The following is a 20,433-nucleotide window of genomic DNA, read 5'->3' on the forward strand; positions in this document are numbered from 1 at the left end:
CAGAGATGATTCATGTGTCTTTTTCACATATCTGGGAAGTGAAAAAGCAATTACCATCCCATTTAGAGCAGCCAAGCTCGTATTACAGAAACTCTGTTAAAGTCGGCTCAAAAAGGAAACACCTTTTGGATTAAATTACAAGTCCTGCTCTGCCGAGATTTCCTATTTTTGTCAAATTGGACTCTTTTTAGTCACTGGGCCTCAGGAAGGCCAGCTGCCAGTAGAAGGTCTCCCAGCCGGCAGCGTGACGAGAGAAGAAGGGGCCGGTGGAATTGAGCCCAGCCTGGCTTGTCCTACGGGCCAGGAGATGCACTTTCTGGCCCTTTAGCAGATATGCCATATCCAAAAAACATGACTTGTCATGAGGCCAAAATACTAATGTTTCCACATATGTTGACCCTATTTATATTATTTATACATATGCAAAAATGTCCAGCTATCTCCTGTTCTGTGGTAGGGAGGTTTCTTTTCTTAAACAAGACAAATGGAACATGAGTTAGAGTACAAGATGTTTTATACATGGTCAACTAACTTCCACTGTGATCCTAAGATGGGTGAATTACAAGGCACAAATTGTGCTGTATGTGCTAGGACAGTCTATATAACAGACATACTTAATGTTTTCTACACTTAATATATGTAAGTAATGCAAATCTGAAGACTCAGCATGTTCCAATTATAGAACATCTATTGCATTAGCAAGGCCTTCATGAGGAGTCAGCCCTTTTTATTCATTTATTTTTGATGTACTGCCATCCTCCTGCCACCATGCTAAAAAAAGATTTAGAATTTAGTTTTGTTACCTTTATTCCACTTTGACTACATGCATTAATACACGTTAATAGCCTAAAAACATTATATATATATATATATATATATATATATATATATATATATATATATATATATATATTTATTTCAAACTAGGGTGTGATGTTGCACTCTGACCTGTGAGAAAACCTGCCAAATTAAGTGATTAAGTGATATTGTGACCAGAATAATGACATAATTAGCTGGCATGAGAGTGAGAGTGAAATGCAGTCAGGCTCTTTGCCAGGGGTGCCCAGCTGCAGTGGGCACATCCATTATGCTGACTGCCCAGCACACTGTGTTAAGATCTTAGGGCTGTGCATGTTCTTCTCCATAATATTAGCCCCTGCTGCACACTGATAAGGTCAAGACTCATACATTAATGGCCTAAAATTATCATATGAGATCTGGTGCCTGTTATGAGCTGACAAGACATGGAGTTCAGCAACACAGTCCAGCTACCTTTGAATGCAAGTCCATCCATCGATAGATAGATACTTAATTAGCTGTGCAAGCAAAGTGCTTATGAGGACATAGAAGGTGGACATAACCAAGATCCATCCTTTATAACTTCAGAAGCACTCAGAACTGCTCTAGATGTGCTATATGCAAATTTATTAACACCATTAAAATACATAGCACAAAAGGATCGGTTGTTATCACCTGCTCCACCTCATGCATTACCCTGGGAGCTGTCTGCTTTATTACTTGTAAGAGATGTAATCAGCTTTACACTGGAGAAACCAATAAAGGCTTGCTGATCAGAATTATGCATTTCTTATTCCCAGTGGCAAAGCATATTTATACTAATGGACATTGCATAAATGGCATATCTGTTTGCATTGCCAGTTGTTCCTATGGCAGCAAAGAAGTTAGGAAACTCAAAAAAGAACTCTCAGAACTTTAGAACTCCATGGAATGAATGTTTAAACATCTACTTGTTCTAATATAAACTGGTTCCTCCTGCTAAAACTTTGGAATCACATAGAGACCTCTGAAAAATGTTGTTTCTCTGAAAACCTTGTGTACTTCACTATTGTGAATCACTCTCTCCCTCATTTAGCTGACGCTTTTATCCAAAGTGACTTACAATTATGACTGAGTACAACTTGAGCAATTGAGGGTGAAGAGCCTTGCTCAGGAGCTCAACAGTGGCAACTTGACAGTGGTGGGGCTGAACCCACAGCCCCACCAACCCACAATCCCGCAATCTTCTGATTACAAGTCAAGTAACTTAACCACTGAGCTACCATTGCCCTGCTTATATTTATTTATATAAAATCTCCATGCTGAGGGGATGAAGTCTTAACAGCAGAAACTGTAAGTATTCTAATATGCTTGGCTATAACCATAACATCTCTGTACTTACGAGACCTGATGGTGTTTATCTGGGTATCTGTACTCTATCTACAGGGGAGAATCCAAATAACATGCCTCAACTCAGTGTGCTGCTAATTAATGGTAATCAGTTCAGAAGAGAGTTGAAGTGTAATCAGGCACCAAAATATTAATTTAATTTGATCATAGAAGTAGCCATTTATAGTACATTTGGAAAATATATTTATCCATAATCATAGCAGTGGAAATGCATATGAAATGATCAAGCTTTAAAGTCTTAATATAAAAAGGAGAGGATTTTTTAGTTTTATTTTACACACACACACACACACACACACCAGAGCAAAACAAAACACTTGCAAACCAATGTTCTGTGATCCAGACGTACATCACACCTGGGGTATACGAGCTGGAGAAACTTCTGGAAAGACACAGGAGCAGTATACATCCACGTCAGTGAAGTCTGCCGCTGTGTCTACATTGGCACTGAGTAAACAAGGAGAGTCAAAAAAAACCCCAAACAAACAAACCCCAAACACATACTCTCCCAGCTTGGAATTTGGAATACTTGAGATGACTCTTAAAGGACGGGTGGCGGACAATTAATACAATGCTTAAATTTGCTTAGTGGCTGTGGGTATAAGCCACTGCACTACATGATCACCAATTTCAATAATTGTTGATGCACATTCCCAGTAAGACGGTTCTAGAGCACCACAACCTGGGAAAATAACATCCTCAATGCAGCCGAGCGAAAATGGAATAATGTTGCCACAGGTCCAGACTACTACCATGGCATGAACGTTACTATGGAGCGGAGGCAGAAGACATTCGGACTTTAACTTCTGAGTTTTTCTATCAAATGATTTCTTGACCATCCACTCAGCATCCCAGAAAATGGGTGAAGAAACAAGACACAGAAATAGGCTTAGTAGAATTTTAAATCTTAAAAGCAGAATACACAGTGCAACTTTTTTTTTTTTTTTAAACCCAATTCTCTTTACACAGCTCTACCTAGGAATACCAATTTCTTACATCAGTGGCGATTAAGATCTTAGTAGTTTACAATAACTATTTCAAACTAACCGAAACCAACTTGAACCAGTTTCAATGACTGACATCAAAACGTTCACTCATGCACTGAAATCGTTTTGGGTAAATTGCTTATGCACTGTTACGAGAAGTTGATCACTATTTTTGGCTTGTATATCTTTAAAGATATGATTGTTGTTAAGGCCATTGAAAATGTGAAGGAAAGATGATGCAGTCTGCCCAACAGGGGATTTCCATAGCAGCTCCAAGCAGATGTTCAAATACCAGAAGAAAGGCGCAAAACAAAAAATTGAAAACACAGCCAGAGACTCTGCAGTCATTAAGTGATTTATGCATTTGGATACACTTGATGCGATGCAATTTGATCACCTCTATTGATCAATTTATAAGGGGGTGGGTGGCTGGCTGTTTGTTTCTCTCAGCAAAAGTTCTAAGGATCGCACATATCTCTGTTGAAAATTTTAATCTGTTACCATATGACCAAGAGAGGATATTTTAAAAATTGAGTTCCGATACTTTAAGTAAATGCATTAGGAAGGGCTGGCACAACTATTCCTAGATATACAAAAATATTGAATGGATGAAAATGACAGATGAATGGTTCTTGCAGTGCACCATTAAAGAGCTGGCAGAGAAGAGGCTGAACATTACACAGATAGTCCAGACCCAGGTTTAAGTGTCAGTGGCTCATCATAATTTATTTTATGCTAAAATGTACAGCATTTAAGTGACCGACTAAAAAGGTAACTCATAAATACAGGACTGTTGCTCCATTAATTAGTACAGTCAGGATATCCCTCTTACGTCAAACTGCCATTCTGTACAGGTACAAAGGCTACAAAATAAGCTATACAAACAGACACCGATACAATTTACCTTTATACATGCCATCTGTTTTGTCTATTAACAAGGCTACTGTTCTACATTTCAGTAAAATATAAATCAGATGTTTTATAAAGATAAAAAAATCTACAGATGGAATGAAAATGTACGTTTAAAGGCATTTCATAAAAGACCAACTTTGGAGTAAATGGACAATTTCTGAACTCTGCCTTATGAAATGGTTCTGTATCCCCTCTGCTTTATTTAGAATTCTACATGTACAAATACTGACATTTACTTCGCTATTTTGACTGAAATTGCTTTAGTTTGTATAAAAACAGAAAGCTGCCTCAGGTAAAGAAACTTGTTAAAAAGTAACAAATTATACACAATTAGCAATAGAACCTTCGAAGCTGAACACCCAAAAACATGACGATGTTTAAAATCTTTACAGTATTAGAATCAACAAAAATATAGTTTAATTTTTCCTTCCATAAGAGGGAAACCTAACCAAGGCCATACATTTAATATAAAATTGCTTGCTTTTAAGCACAACACTGTACAGTACTACTTTGATGCACTGTCACTAACAAAGACGTTATAGCATGCTAAGTTTCACCTTACACTTAAAAAAATATAAAAGCAGATTTACAATAATTTAAATATGAAGGCATGAGTACAGACTTAAAAACATAACCTTGCGATTGCTAAACAGTTACATTGAAAAGGCATACAATGCAGGCACATTTAAAGGTTCCATAATGCAAGTCCCAAAACAAAACAAAAACCATTAAAAAAAACAAAACAAAAAAAACCCCAATGTAATCCCAATTAAACTGCAATACAGTTCGACAGGATGTACATTTAAATGTTACATTAAATTTTGATGTAAGGCTTCCCATAAATAGGGAAAAAGCTAAAGATTAGCCATTAAACACAACTTTTTTTGCATTCTTACCAAGTGCTGGTTTTTTCATAAAAATCCATAAAAGGGAACATTAAGAACAAAAATCAACACAAGAACAAGTCATCAAGGTGACTTTCATTTCATGACTCTTTAGAATACAAAGGTCATGAGCGATTATCGTCTCATATAAGGCCCATTTAAGGGTTGTTTAGACATGCCAGTGTTCACATAACCATGGTGGCCTGCTGGACTGTACATCATATTGCCGTGTGGAGTAGCCTGCATGGGCTGCTGTGGGTAAGGCTGGGTACCCATCATGCCCATCTGCATAGAGTACTGTGGAGATTGATTCATATAGGTGGGGTTGCCATGATAGCCCCCATTCATCATGGGCTGCGTCACCCTGTATGTATTCATTGCGTTTAGTGGCGCCATATTCACATTCACGTTCATGGAGTTGACGTTATAAGCCGGAGCAGGCATGAGGTTCACACCCATGTTCACGCGAGGTGGCATGGCGAGCGTCCTGCTAGGCGCCTGCATGGTTACAGTCTGTGGACCTCTGCCATACATCTGCTGTTGGTGGTGAGGAAGCGGGGCCGATTTTGAGCGTATCGATACGGGGTGATGGTGATGGTTCTTAGGGGCCATTTGTGTCTGTAGTCTCTGGGAAGGTGGCAAGTTCATGTTGGGTGTGGCCATGTTGCGCTGCAGCATCATGGGGGGTGGAGTCATGTTAGGAGGTGGAGTCATCGTGGCTTGTGTCTGGGGACCCCCGCCTGTGACTGTATGTGGAGGCTGAGACAGGGACACGAGCGTGGGGTTGTGAGGGCCGAGCTGCGAGGACACAGAGCCGTTGTTGTTGGCGTAAGACGTGATGGGGTGCGATGCAGAGTGGCTGAAGGGCAGTGGGTGGTCTATGAGAGTGTTGGTAAGCTGCTGGAGCTTAGCCAGGCTGAACGTAGCTGAGGGCTGTGCGTAATGCCCGCCCACATACTCGCCCTGGCCCATCCTCTCATATAGCCCTAGGTTGGTGGAGGGATTGTTGGACTCGGGGATGTCGGGAAGCTGCATGGGTGGAGGAAAGCTGGCAGACATAGAGCAGTGCGACAGAGGCTGCTGGTGGTGCTGATGCTGATGCTGATGGTGCGGGTGTGGGTGGTGATGGTGGTGGCTGTGGTGGTGCCCATGACTGTGGCCGTGTGCGTGTCCGTGCGTGTGCCCATGTCCGTGGGTGTGCCCGTGACTGGGCTGTCTCTCTGGTACACAGCCTTGAGGGGATTTGACACCGCAGCCCTGTGGAGAGCTCATGCTGTTCTGCTGGAGCATACTGCAGGCGCCACTATTGTTCACTACGGGGCCGGCCATCTGCTGGGACACGGCACAGCTGCTCTGTCCATGGCTGCCACCAGAGGAGAGGTTGCCATAGGAACAGCTGCTCTGGGAGGAGGCGCCAGCGCTAGCACCGGTGCCACAAATGCTGCCGCCCAGTGTGGAGTCATAGCTGCTGGGATTCTCGTAGTTCTCGGTGGTGCTCTCGATGCTGCCCAGGTCACTGAAGCCACTGTCCACCACCTGCTGGGAGTGGTCTGACACAGAAGGCACGTCCATCATCGGACTGGTCTCCATGTTATGGAGGGAGTGCACAGAGATGGCGCTCTGTTCTGGGCTGATCTGCGTGTAGCTGCTTTCTAGAATGGACACAGCTGGGCTGCTAACTGATCGCACGGATTGGCTGGGGTGAGAGTGTACGGAGGACAGTGGGCTGCTGTGATCCGACTGCTGGCAGTCGTCAACAGGAGTCATTTGAGGGCTCTGGTCCACGTGTACATATCTCTGCAGGCTCTGGCAGGCCTCCTGGGTCTCCACACAGTCCTGGAAGTGCCTCTCTTGCTCAGCCTCCTGTGTAAGGGACTGGACAGCCTGAGCGGTTTCCATGTCTATCTCTGGACAAATACTGTGGTCCTCCTTTATTGCCGGGGTCAGAGGACCAGGATCTTTCTGGTGGACATTCTGAATGCTCTCGTCCTCCTCCTCCTCCTCTTCTGACTCAGAGTCTGGATGATGCTCTGAGTCCACAGTACTGTCCTGCACAGCCATGTTGATGAGGCTGCTATCGGGGACCAGCTCTCCCGAACACTGCAGAGGAAGGTTTTCCTCGGCACACAGGCTCGGAGCAGGATCAGGGTTATCCAAAGGCTCTCTCTCAGGTACTGGTATAGGGTCTTCCTTCCTCAGCTCACTGGAATCCACATGACCATCATCCTCATCATCTGCATCATGATCTTCCACATGAGTGGGTTCTGGCTCTTCATCCTCCTCTTCCTCCTCGTCACGCTCCTGCGGGCCACGGGGGACCCTGCAATCGTGCGCCTCCTCTGGCTCTTGCTCCCTCCCCTCCTCAGTATACCCAGTGGACTGCTCACCATAATCCACAGGCCCTGGTGCAGCCTCCTGACTCTCAGCACCACAGGGAGAAGCATCCACAGAGTCAGGCTTATTGAGAGTTTCACCATCGTCATGTTCTGCTTCCTGCACTTCAGGGCTGGGCGTCTCTGAGACCGAAGTGTGCAGCTCTGCCGCCACAGTCTCAGGCTCCTTGCAGGGCTCACCGTCTTCAGGAGCAGATGCAGGGCTGCCCATGTGCTCCTCCTCTGGCTCCTGCTCCACACTGACCATTGGCGTCTCCGGAGGCGTGTAGAGGTTCAGCTTAAAGCCCATCTTTCTCTCTTTCTTAAGCCTCCACTTGGGGGGCCCACGCTTTACCCCTTTGGGCCACCCTTTCTTTCGCTTCACAGGTCGAGGATTGTCCTTTTTCACTGCATCCGTAATACCTTCGTAGATCAAATCAAAACATGGAATTGCATGTGACTGGCAGTCAACAAACGTCAGTTTAAAAAGAAAAGCACAAAAATCAATCAAAACCTTGCACATTCTAACACACACAAACAAATCATTACCTTCTACGTTCTCTCCTTCATGTTGATTTAAATGATTGTCATCATCTTGTCTCTCCCTCTTCCTTGGCCTGCCTGGCCTGCGCACAGCTGCTCTTCTCCTCCTCTCCTCTTCCTCTTCTTCCTCACTGTCATCCCGTCTGATGGAGAGCTCTAGCTGGGGCGCAGGGCTCTCCACGTCAGAGTTGTCAAACGGCTCATCCAGCACCTCAGTCCTCTCAGAGATAGTTTCTGTGGTGACGCTGCTATTAATGCGCACTCTCCTCCGGCCTCTTTTCTTCTGCAGAGTGCCTCCTCTCTGGGAGAGGGAATATATTCACCATCAGATTTCTTCCCATGTTTTCTCAAAGGGAATGCCATTTATGTGCAGATTACAAAAACTCTCAACAGCAAAAACAATAACAGCCTTCTTTGCTAAAATTACACAGACCAAGAGCAACTTATTATCGACCATGTCTTTGGGTCACCAAAGGAAGCATGTAATATGTGAAGAGAGATGACACAGACATGATGTTAGACACGGTCATCATGGCAAGATTTTTGATTAAATTGTCCCTAGTGACCTCTAAACCATAAAGGACAGTTTTGGATGAAACGGATACAATTAAGGACGATGCTAAACATAGGGAACTGCAACCACATTCTGAATGGGCCACCTCATGATCTAAATACAAAGCTCCATCATTCAGACCACAGGGTCTAAGTCACAGGCCATTCATTTGGAAGGCTCTGTGAGCATAAAACCCCAAATGAGAGGATGCAGGATCAGCGTGACCACAGGTTCCTCACAACATGCTCTTTACTGGAGTTCACTCACTCTCCTGAGACATCCTGGGGTTTGCTAATCCTAATGTAAATATCTTAGCATTGCATCAAAAGACAATCTTTTGTTTTGATAAGGAGACATTCACTTAATATACTAAACAGATCCAGAATAACATTTCTGAATCATGAAAGACAATAACTCTCAGAACAAAATGCATGAGCACATGAGGCATTCCTGCAAACTGGTGCATACAAAAAAGTGGTGTCCAGCAAAATGACATTCAGAGAGATTGTTGAGCAGTAAGATCAAAACTTACCTTTCGCTTGAGCCCTGGTAAAGACTGCGACTGGACTGAAGCATCATCACTGCTGCTCTCCTCACTCACTTCCAAGTCTCTCTCAATGGTGCCAGGGAACAGTGACTCAGGGTGACTCCTGCTGTAGTTCTTACACTTGGTGAGAGGAGGCATTCGACTGCTGAAGGTCATCCCTGTTCTCATGTCAGTGGTTGATGCACTGCATTCTCCAGGGTCCTCCATCTATTGTTCATAAGAAACATGAACAGGGGCTTACATTAACCAGTTTGCGCTGACTGCAGCCCCACAGACAAATGACCTTTCTAAGACATCCACTCTAATTTACCAGGATTACTGCAATACAGACTGCCTGCTGATAAGCTGTTGATCTAAGCAACATTTATTTTTAAGCATCCATGGAAGATTGCATTTCATGGGACATTCAGGGGTATTAATAATGTAGAGATTTGATTTGGGTCACTCAGGAAGCTCAGTTAGCACTCAGAAAATGCTCTCGGCTATATCTGTGAACTCTGCCTGAACTCACAGCCAAATGAAGAGATATATTTAGAAAGTTTTACATGAGTGCCATCTGGAAACTAATGATGCAGAACGGCATAGGAGTGAGTGACCCGCACTGATCAGCAAATTCATGATTGTGATATGATCCAACTACACAACATGATCCATTTAAAAGAGCAAGCCTTGTTTTCATACAGTGCAGCCATCCTCTGCCTATTCAAATGCATTTCAAGTTAACAGAATTCAAGTGAGGTTACTGGACTATTAGAGAATATTTGTCAAATATGGCTAAAATGACACAGTAGTAGCGATCCTAACAAAGACAACACACAACTGTTTGAATCAGAGGGGCAAAAAATGTTAACCAAGTATGGCCACAGCCATGTTTCCAGCTAAGCAAGGTATGCAAGTTACACCAGGGTGACCTTACACTCCGAGACAGCATGGAACCGTTAAAAAAAAAAATTAAAGAAATAAGTCACCACACCACCCAAAACAAGTACTTTATCATTGTGGTCAGTGCTGATAAATCTGAATGGTATTGCAAGGCCAGCCTAAACAAAATCCAAACCACCAATGTATTTGTGGCATATCTAGACACCCAGTATAGTAGCCCAAGAAAGCATATAGTATGGGGACACCTATAACATCAATGAGAAGCCACCAATCATTCAAGAACAATTAACAGAGCTTTTCTAATAAGATGAGACCCTGAGGATGACCCCTACCTCTGCCTCTGGTCCTTGCTGCCCCTCCAGTGGGTTTCTGTAGACTGACCCAACAGGGTTCCAGATGAGACACTCGGGGTCGACCTCATAAAGACGTGGTTTCTCCCTCAGCTGTGCCATGTGCCTCTGGATCATCTGATGCTTTCGGATAACAACAAATCTATCCAAGCAAACAAAACAAAAGGCTCTGATGAACAAAGACATCAATGCATGGCTCACTGTACTGGTGCACTGGGCTGTTTATAGAATATTTTAGTTTGATATCATGATGTCAAAACAACTGTGTGCAAGCAGCAACAATCATTTTCAAGGGTCTATATCCTACACATTTTCTTTTCTTTAATATTTTTCCTTACAATTAACCTGTGACTATACACCAAAAACAACCAGCCAATCAATACACAACTGATTTCCATCCTCTTTTTTTTAACCCATAGAATTAAAACAGGCTGCTTCTCTTACTGAGCCTTTAGGACAGATAGGAATCGAGCTCTCTTCTGATAGGCTGCCTTATACTGTGCCTCATTTAAAAAGCACCAAGATGAAACATGCTTGAGAACTGCAAGGTAGGAGGGCAGGGCTGAATGCTGTAAGGTGAATGGGGGTAATATGCAAATGAGTATCACGACATCAGAAAAATGTGATTTCACAATGGGCTGTTTTTGTACCTTTATATATATATATATATATATATATATATATATATATATATATATATATATATATATATATAAAAAAGTGTGTGTGTGTGGGCTGTACGGACTGGGAGAGTGAATGGTGCATTTTGAAACTTTAACAATGTTTCCATATTACTTCTGAAATGTGTTTTTTTAATAAAATGAAGGAAATTCAGTTTTCCATGATCCAAGCATCTAAGCACAAGCTACAGTTTACCTAGTATGCTTAAAATCTGGTATAGCATCACATGTCAAAGACTTGATCTATAGACTACAGGGTCTGTCAGGAAGCGTTTGTGGGTATGACTGACAGACAGCACGGGAGCCCAACCAACCTGCCATCCTGCACATCAATCATGCTGAGCTGCTGGAGTGTGGTGGCGATGTCATGTGGACACATGCCCGTGGCTTTGCTCATTCCCTTGATGCTGACACTTTTATCTGGGTGGTTGTGCAGGTACTCCAGGATGACACTTTTCCAATACGCCAAGTAGGATAGACGACCCAGATCTGATAGAGGCTTCTCCGGGGAGCCGGCCTGGCCCTCCTGCCTACTGAGTAAGTAACCTGGAAAGGGAAAAGTGAAAGGGGGGGGGGGGGGGAGAGAGAGGAAACAAAAAAAAAAGGTTTATGAAGGGTGATGTCGGATTGGTTGAGTGGCAGCTTTTATTTGTCTTGTTTACACAAACACGGCATCTTGGTTTTGTGTAGATCTCAGAGGCACAGAAGGATTTTTATGTTTCATTTTTCAAAGGCTCTGTTGTTCTGATGTTTTAAAAGCCTCACATCTCAAAGAGCAGGCCAGTTTGCAGCCACTCCTCAGCCTCCTCTAGACACTCGGATACATGCTGTGAGGTGTAACAGCGCGGGAGGCACTAGAGGTGGGTACAGCAGGACACAATGCTGGCCCACAGACTGGAGACCACCCCCCCCCCCCCGCCCTGAATCAGCTGGCTGGTGTGGGTGTAAGGAGTAGGCTGTGATTACTAAACAAAGAGAAATGGGCCTGATTAAAGGGCTGCTTTAGCCATGATTAGACACGGGGTGCAGCCCTCACACGGCACGCTTTTATTAACAGCTATCAGCTTCATTAATGCAGCCACCTGGGACGAGCTCTCGGAGGATGGCCACACAGCAGTCACACTTCAATGAGTATATAGGGACATTGCCCTATTGTACAATAATTACAGAAATGTACATTTGAAATTCTCAAAATCAAGAATAAAAACCTACATTAATGCATGGCCAGTTATCTTTATATTGTGTCAAATCATGCTAATTGTGTACTTGGCCACATACCCCTTCTGTTCTGTATGCAGTTAGGAGCAATGACCCTCTTGATGATGACTTACATATAAAATAAAGCTACTAAGACTTCAAAAACAGTTCATAAATAACTTACTGAAATCAATAAGGAACCTCCCAAATCCTTGCCTTTGGTAGTGGGGCATAATCATTATGCAGGAGACATTGTACTTCTGCTGGCAAAGCTTTTCCTGAGAGAGAGAGAGAGAGAGAGAGAGAAAAAACGTGTGTATGTCAGAGCACTGCCAACGCAGGCAATTCACTGCACCTGCTGCTGTCCTTAACTGAACCGAGTAAAACTGCAGTGTTTTCTCTGCATTTTCTCAGATTCTGGTAGAAGGCTGATGTACAGCAATGAGCAGTACATTGCAAAAAAAGATACAGGTTCATGGATCCTTCCCAGTAATGATACAGGGTCTCATCAGTAAGCAATTACTAAAGTAGAGAAATTGTAGTAACACATACAAAAACAAAAACAAAAAACTTTCATAATATAAAATGGGATACACAGAGCATCTTGTACCTTTGAGAAGTATCCTACAAGATGGCAGCCTTTCTCATCATTTTGAGTTAGAATGTAGAAAAGGAAAGGCTCCACATCATAGTACAGCGTCTTGTGGTCAAGAAAAAGCTTTGCAAGCAAGCAAAGATTTTGACAGAAAATTTTGCTAACATTTCCATCAACCTAAATAAGACAGAAAAGGACAATTCATTATATCTTAAAAATGGCTGCAATATGTAAAGATTATATTTATGCTGTGCTGAGCACAGAACTTAAAATCAGCTTAATTCAATTAAACTTGGATAAAATGTTCTGATTCAAAGCACCTGATGCAGAAATTAATAACAGGCTTTTATTACAACTGGCAATTATTCTTGTTCAACACATTTGCACCCAAGCCATTTTACAGTCTATTTAATGGTCTTAAGAGACCTCTGAAACTTTCAGATAGGTCCCAAGTGCAATTTACAGAAATGACAAATACGAATCAATGGCTTCTGCTTGTAGTCCACAGAGATTTTCCCATTCCAAATATTAGAACAACAAGACAGCAAATAGTAGAGCATTAAATTAACAGTGCTAATTTATGATGATTACAGACCCTGCAAGGATCTATGAATTTCTACCCAAATTTGGAGAGCTTTTTAAGCATTCAAAAAGTGTCTGGATGATTACTAACTCCGGGAGGGTTAAAACTCACTGTTAACCAAAATTAGTTAATTCATGCAGGTCAAGTTCCCATCCAAGCTCTTGACATGTGTTTGATGGCTGAGCCTGGCGGATCAATACCCTTCATTTCTGAATATGGCACTCTTGGCGACATTACAAATGTAGATTTGATTAAATTAGGATGCAGATGCTTAAAGACAAACTGAAGAGGATATACTGACCTCAAACACAGAAAGGTTATCTTTTCTGTAGATCTCATTAGCTGGTGGATGAAACCAGCCACACTTCTGTAAATGCCTCTGCAGAATGTTCCGACTTTTCATGTACTTCAAACAGAACTCGCAAAGATAAAGTTTCGGTAATCTGAGGTAAAGGCACATTCATCAATTAAATAATGTAGATTAATTAAAAGACTCGGGTATTTATTTAATATTTTTCATCTAATGGTAATAGAGCAGTTACCTTGAATATTCTGGAGGATAAGGCGACGAGTACCATGTCTGTATTTCATATTTCCCGAACTCTATCAACGAGGGATACTGGACTTGATCGCTGCTACGTAGTTCAGTCCTCTGTTCGCAAAACAAGCAAACATGGGCTATTGTGCATGTATGCGTTTGTTTATGTATACACACAGGCATGAACATATTTATGTAGGCATGCGCACATCTCCCCTCACCTTTGCAGTGAGCTCTTGGGCTTGCCTGAATATCTTAATGTCTTCTTCAGTTACTTGATCACTGGGTGAAGGCATCCTTCCATCTTGAGTCTCACGTTTTAGGCATCTCAAGGCATTTAACACTGCAAAATTTAAAAAAAACAAACAAACAAACAAAAAAAACCAAACAAAAACAAAACAAAAAAGAAAAACAACCACTTCAGAAACAAGCACAATAAAAACCAAGCAAAATGAGTAACATACTATGCGTTTTAATAAATGTACCTTATAAAACTGACAGTACCAAAACAGCATATATATTAAAACAAAAAAACAAAACAAAACAAAAAAAACACACTGACCACAATATGACTGCTATAACCATGATATTTAATAAACAAAAAGGATGTTGGTCATGAAAAAAAAAACAAGACAAAAAATAAATTAAAATAAATTTAAAAAAAAAAAAAAAAAGAGAAGGGCCCAGACAGAAGGGTTATGGGAAATGGAAACATTCGGCATTAGTGTGATTAAAACAGGGAAGGGAAAAAAAAAAAAAAAAATTAAATTCAAATGATGAAGTTTGAAAGGCAGAACTAAGCATGAGCGCTTGAATAGCCAGTTAAAAGCAGCATACGGTTGTTTGCAATTTAGTGGCTTCAGAACATAAATGTGGAAATAAAAAAGGTGTCATTATAAATGGGGAGGAGAAGAAGAAAAAAAAAAAAAAAAAAAAAAAAAAAAAAAAAGGTGTTATTTTGCATTAAGCAGAATGCCTTAAGAGGATTGAGAAGTGAGAGCTGGTTGGCCGCGTTGGGAGTTCAGGCCCTGTGCTTACCATGGTTTTGGTCAGGCTTAATTCTTCCGTCTGCCAAGCTGCCCCTCCCTGGCGTGGGGTTCCCTCTCTGAGGGGAGGCCTTAAACCTAAACCTGCCTAGCAGTCTGTGCTTTTTCAAGAAGGGAGCTCGTTTGAAATGGTGCGCTGTCTTAAAGGGCCGGCCTCTCTTGGGTGCCCAGCCCGAGGCTGAGCAGGACACGGATGCTAGCTTGCTACTGAACCCTTTGATGGGCTTGTTTCCGTGGTGCTGCAAAGGCGTTTTGGGTGAGGAGGAAGCGTCCTGGGTGCATCGCCCTCGCTTTGGCGGTGCATAGCTGGGGAGTCCCTTCTGCCGGGACTGTCCCTGAGTGGCATAGATGTGAGACAGTCCATCAAAGAGTCCCTTTAGCTGGCTGCTGCCGGGGAGGCTGCTGAGGGAGGGGCCGCTAGACTGGGATGAGGAGCTCTGCGGGGAGTGGGCAGAGGGAGGAGAGGGGGACTGACCGGGGTTCAGAGAGCTGGGGCTGGGTCCCGGTAAAGGGCTGGGTGTAGCCAGCATGCTAGATTGGGCAGTTAACCTTTGGCTGGTACCTGGTGCCGTCGAGCTGGAATGAGGATCGCGCAGCCGCTTCCCATAGCCCCGTTTCTTAGGCCTATGATGCTCAGAAGAGTCTGACGCCTCACCACGCACGCGTCGGCCCAAGGGGGATGGTGTAAAAAATTTGGAGAGGCCGTCAATGAGGCTTTTGGTTTTCTTGTTGTAGGGGGGCAGCATGGTGAGGGCAGTGAGAGAGGCTGGGGTAGATGTAAGGGGATCGGTGAGGCTCAAGCGGCTCCGGGCATCTGTGGTGGGTGCAATGATGCTGGATGAGGGTGGGGTGCAGAGAGTGCTCTTAAGACCCCTACCATGTTCCTCTCTCTCTGACAGCTCAAGGGATCTTGCATCACCACTGACAGGCCTGTAGTAAGAGTCAATAAGTAAAATGAAAATGTCAGCGTTCTATCTAAAATATAAATGTAGTAATAAATAAAATAATAATAAAAAAAGGCCACAAACAAAAAACCCACAAAACCACACAGTTGTAGAAGTTTAAGATTGGATTCCATGAGTGGTGTAACAGTTAATTACTTTACTTGTCCTGTCCTACTATTTTTAACAGCACAACGTTTTATGTTTCTGTACCCAAGTATTTCATTTTCACTTATTTACTCCATATGCAAGTCCAATATCCCACTTTTTACACATTTACCTTGTTAGCTACTTAATTTGGATGAAGTAGGCATGTGGGTGGTGTAATTGTATTACAGGTTGTTTAAAAAGAGTTGGACAAATGACAGGGTTCTACAAATTAAAACACTGCATTCACGAAAGCCAATAACTTTTTAAAAAGCCAAGAACATTCTTCCATTAACTCTAACTAGACCAGTAAACAGATACATTCACCATGGCCATGATTCTTACATAACATGACATTTTCTTTGCCTGCAAGGAGCTAAAGATATCGCAGCTGTCAAGAGGTTCAGCACAAGATGGGCAAATCATTTGCTAGTTGGCTACAGTGATGCTACCTAGTCTTTGTCCTGAAGCTTAATGGCAAGGGTGATCAATAGCACTATATTAGCCATTAGAAATTACAGTAATGTTTTGCATACAAGAAAAAAAAGAAAAATCCACCATTATTAAAAAGTGTGCATTACTCAAGCCCTTTTCTGGAAGGCCTACTTTCAAATTTTTCTGCTTTTATTCAGGTCCTAGATTTTCGTCCATTTTATACTGCATTCCAACATGTCTAACATCATCTTACAGGCATGTTACTCTGAAGGTAATATTTTTCAAAAATAAAGAAGCAATCTCTATAGCAGGACTGTTCAAACACCCAGGGCACCCTTCAGCTCTACTGCTAGTACATTCACTCATCCCCACTCCACAGGCAGGACTTTTTTTTAAGCAGACTGTAGAATGCCCTTGGCTAACTGCGCACTGTTAGTATCTTGTAAGTATAATATGGTTCCACCAAGACAAAAATCTGAAAGCTTTTTATTTATAAGAAAAAAAAAAAAAAAAAAAAAAAAAAAAAAAAAAAAAAAAAAAAAAAAAGAAAAAGTTCACAGTTTAGCAAACACTTTAGACATTAGAATTATTACCCTAAGCATGAAACAAAACATGAGAGACCCAGGGTGAAAGAAAACAGTTGTCGTACATTGCTGGATGTGTGAAATGTTTCCTGGGCCTTCCTGGCCTTGTATATCGCCTTTTGATCTGGGCTGCTGTTTTGTGCAGCAGTCGTTTCTCCTCTTGCTCCTTTGGCCTGCATACTTGGCAGATCCACATTCCTGGGGGAAGTCCAATGAGAGAGCAAGATGGAGCAAGACAAAGAAGAAGAAAGAAAGAGCAGCCTTTTAGGCAGAGATAGTCAAGTCTACATACACAGCTCTTGAAGTATCTGTACTGCTGACCCATGGATAATTCTTTCTTATGAGGAAATTCAGTCAAAGAAAGAAAGAAAGAATGAATATGTTTATTCAGCCAACCTGCAATTAATCTGAGGCAGACTTGCTGCCAATGGAAAAGGAAAGATGACAAAACTGAGCTAGGAGAGGCACATCATCTTGCTGTTATGCAACACGGAGCCTTTGAGCAAATTGCCATTTCTTTTAATAAGCAATTTACTGAATGCAAGTCACTCACTTATTCTTAAGTTAACAGTGCAGAGACTCCTACCAACATATGTATATTTGATTGGTGCTCTGACATTTTCTGCTAACAAAGAGACAGATTTGGTGGAAAGATTCCAGTACCTTTTGGCATTCGTGAGAGTGGTGGGTCACAACACTCCATATGGAACCCCCTATCACAGGAGTCACAGAACAGCATCTCGTCCTACGGCCAAAAACACAAAGCAGCATGTTAGCCTAGCTCCCATTTACAAACCACTAAGCCATTTCTTGACACATGAGCCTCTCCCTCATTTAAAATCACTTTGAAACCTAAAAAAGTAAGTTGCAATGTCAGAACAAAGACACTTACAGCATTTTTCCCCTGAATTTGACAGGAACTGCACGTTTTGCATTCAATGCATTGCCATCGCAGCGCCTTCACATTTGTTGTCAAATCAGCCGAGAACTTCAGACAAGAAGGATGGCCTTGAAGAATAAATTTCAAAAGATAAAAACACTTCAACATAGGTAGCCTAACTACAGTCCTACTTTAGCTGGAAAAGGAAACATTTTGATGTTTTAAAAACTACAAAAGCATCATTTGTAAGGTTTAAAAAAAAAATCTGCAGAGAAACTTCCCTCACAAAGAAAGGACGACTTGGCCTTAAATATTTGCACATTGGATCAACAATGCAGAAAGCCATGCGTGAAGACCTTCCAAGATCAGTGGTTAAATGCACGGTGTTATCAAGCTAATTAAAGATAATTTGATCTTAACGAGGCAGAAACAGTACGTGTGCACAATTTAATGGCAATCAATCCATTCTAGTCATGTGAAGGCATGCTTGCGTCTGTCTCCAAGGTCTGCAATCCAGCTGTGTTTTACAGCGAGAACACATTTTTCTGTACTTTTATGAACACTTAATGAAAGCCACCCCCATGTTGTGCAGTCAAACTCTGCCATATAAAATGTCACCGGGAGCATTTATTCCTTGTGGCATTTCAAAATAATTGTTCAAAGCAAAGTGCTATACAAGAGCAGTACGTAATTTAACAGCAACTTAGCAATTCATGTTGGGGCGGGGGAGAATTCACTTGCAAGCTACGTTGAGGTGGAAATACTACAGCTAGCAAAAATTGTTGTCCTGATTCGTCAGTAACTACAGTGTAAAGTGCATCCAGTATTTATTAAAAAGGTCTTACCACTGCTCCCACAGTCTGCACATGAGAGAAGCTCTTCAGGTTTCTTGTCTCGATTGGACTCCTTTGTACCCAAACAGAAGCTGCATATAGGTATTGGATCAGCACGAGGCTAGAAGCATGAAAAAAATAAAAGAAAAAGTAACTATCAATCCTTTTGCTTTTAGAGCAAATAATTCATTTTTTCCCTGAAAAACAAACTGGTTCTCTGAGTTTTCTTTCTCTCCTTATATTTGACACACCCAACAGAGTCTTCCACAGACATCAAGCATTAAACCTGATAGAGATTTGCACTCTGGAAGCCTTGGAGACAAGTACAAGATCACACTGAAGTGAAAGTTAAATTTTTCATGTAAAGCACGATGAAGATTACTGCCTCACAGTAACAAATCAAACAACTAATTCTTTAAGTCGTGAAGCATATAGGGGCATATTAAAAACCTGCTGATTGGAGACCTGCACACCAACATTTGGCACTGTTAGCTTTTATTTGGTGTCAGCTCAAACAGGTGGTTGTCAACGCTGGGAGGAGGCCAATTGTTGAGCTCATGATTATAGATAGCATGCCCCACAGTGCCAGACAAACCTTCTATCAGACATGACCACCCTATCAATCTCATACAGCCCTGAATCACAGTCCAAGAAGTGGTAGGATAAGCATTCTGTAGGCCAAGATTATGAAAATGCCAACAAAGCTAGGAGCACGCACACACACACTTTTCAGAACTGGCAGTGATGTACAAGATAGACTAGAGTGGGCTACTGATGCCAAAAAGATTAAGCATTTAAAAATGTGCAGCTTTTTAAAATCAAAGAAAACAAGCAAAACAATAAAAGAAAATGCCCCATAAATTTCATAGAACAACTAGTTTAATCACAATCACACGGCCATATTTTACTGATCAGACAAGCTCTGCTTTTTTTTGCACCGACAGGAAAAACTTGAGACAATCCTAAGTTGTCAGTTACAGGAGAGGGAAGAGAGGAAAAAAAACAAAAACAAAAAACAAAACAAAACAAAAAAAACCACACACCGCTGCTATAGAAACAACGTTACACAGCAAACATTTCAGCTCCATACGTGACCACAATGGCAATGTAGAGCCTTAGAGAAACTCGGTTAGACAGGTCAAGCTGCAAGATGACTGCTGCGCACTGAAAATACTTCCCCATAATGAAATTGTAGTGTAAATAGCTGTCCCAAACTCGACACACAGGATCTGTAAGATCATGTCAGAATAAACGCTTTAGGAACTACACTACAACAGAGCATTCATGCTTCAGTCACAGCTCAGCTTAAGGCAATGGGAGGTGGTGAGCAAGTTTACAAACATCAATTTATAAACCCATTATTACACTACACAGCCTACACCTTCACGCCCATAAACAAACAAAAAAAAAAAAAAAAAAAGAGAGGGTCTACACTACCTTGTAGTTCACAGCTCGTTAGACCTGTATTACATAAAGCCCAAGATTGGGCTCCTGAGCTTTTGTTCCACCTACCAATGACTGTTACTGGACGAAGAGAACGTTAGGAATAATCCCGTTTGTCTACACTTTATAAACAAGACTGTCATCTAGGTACCTTATACAGGTGTACCTAATAGACTGCCATGCAGCGAGGAATCAGCACAGAGCTTCTAACTCAGGTGTTTTGGGCTGATGCTTGTGCACTCAGAAGTTAGCCGTCTCATGTCCTACAGAAGTCACCGGTCTCCACCATTCTTTGCTCCCTTCATTAATGAGCTT

The 20,433-nt window shown here is 42.0% G+C and overlaps 1 protein-coding gene across 6 annotated transcripts in view; it reads right to left on the reverse strand.

The window, feature by feature from the left end:
- Positions 1-3,872: 3,872 nt before the first annotated feature.
- kat6b (K(lysine) acetyltransferase 6B) overlaps positions 3,873-20,433 on the reverse strand; it is a 29,017-nt gene continuing 12,456 nt past the window's right edge. For 4 of the 6 annotated variants that reach the window (XM_027017605.2, XM_027017607.2, XM_027017604.2 and 1 more), the window contains 15 exons: positions 18,688-18,796; positions 17,855-17,970; positions 17,626-17,707; positions 17,028-17,160; positions 14,848-15,785; positions 14,031-14,152; positions 13,814-13,923; positions 13,573-13,714; positions 12,704-12,865; positions 12,278-12,371; positions 11,211-11,442; positions 10,199-10,358; positions 8,970-9,191; positions 7,891-8,185; positions 3,873-7,764 (listed from right to left, as the gene is read on the reverse strand). In XM_027017605.2, the coding sequence (XP_026873406.2) occupies positions 5,105-7,764; positions 7,891-8,185; positions 8,970-9,191; positions 10,199-10,358; positions 11,211-11,442; positions 12,278-12,371; positions 12,704-12,865; positions 13,573-13,714; positions 13,814-13,923; positions 14,031-14,152; positions 14,848-15,785; positions 17,028-17,160; positions 17,626-17,707; positions 17,855-17,970; positions 18,688-18,796 (5,577 nt within the window). In that variant the 3' untranslated portion in view covers positions 3,873-5,104. The remainder of the gene's footprint in view (positions 7,765-7,890; positions 8,186-8,969; positions 9,192-10,198; positions 10,359-11,210; positions 11,443-12,277; positions 12,372-12,703; positions 12,866-13,572; positions 13,715-13,813; positions 13,924-14,030; positions 14,153-14,847; positions 15,786-17,027; positions 17,161-17,625; positions 17,708-17,854; positions 17,971-18,687; positions 18,797-20,433) is intronic. The other 2 variants (XM_027017609.2, XM_027017610.2) reach the window with 2 other exon arrangements.

The sequence above is a fragment of the Electrophorus electricus genome, chromosome 11 (genome assembly GCF_013358815.1).
Source record: "Electrophorus electricus isolate fEleEle1 chromosome 11, fEleEle1.pri, whole genome shotgun sequence".
NCBI lineage: Eukaryota > Metazoa > Chordata > Actinopteri > Gymnotiformes > Gymnotidae > Electrophorus > Electrophorus electricus.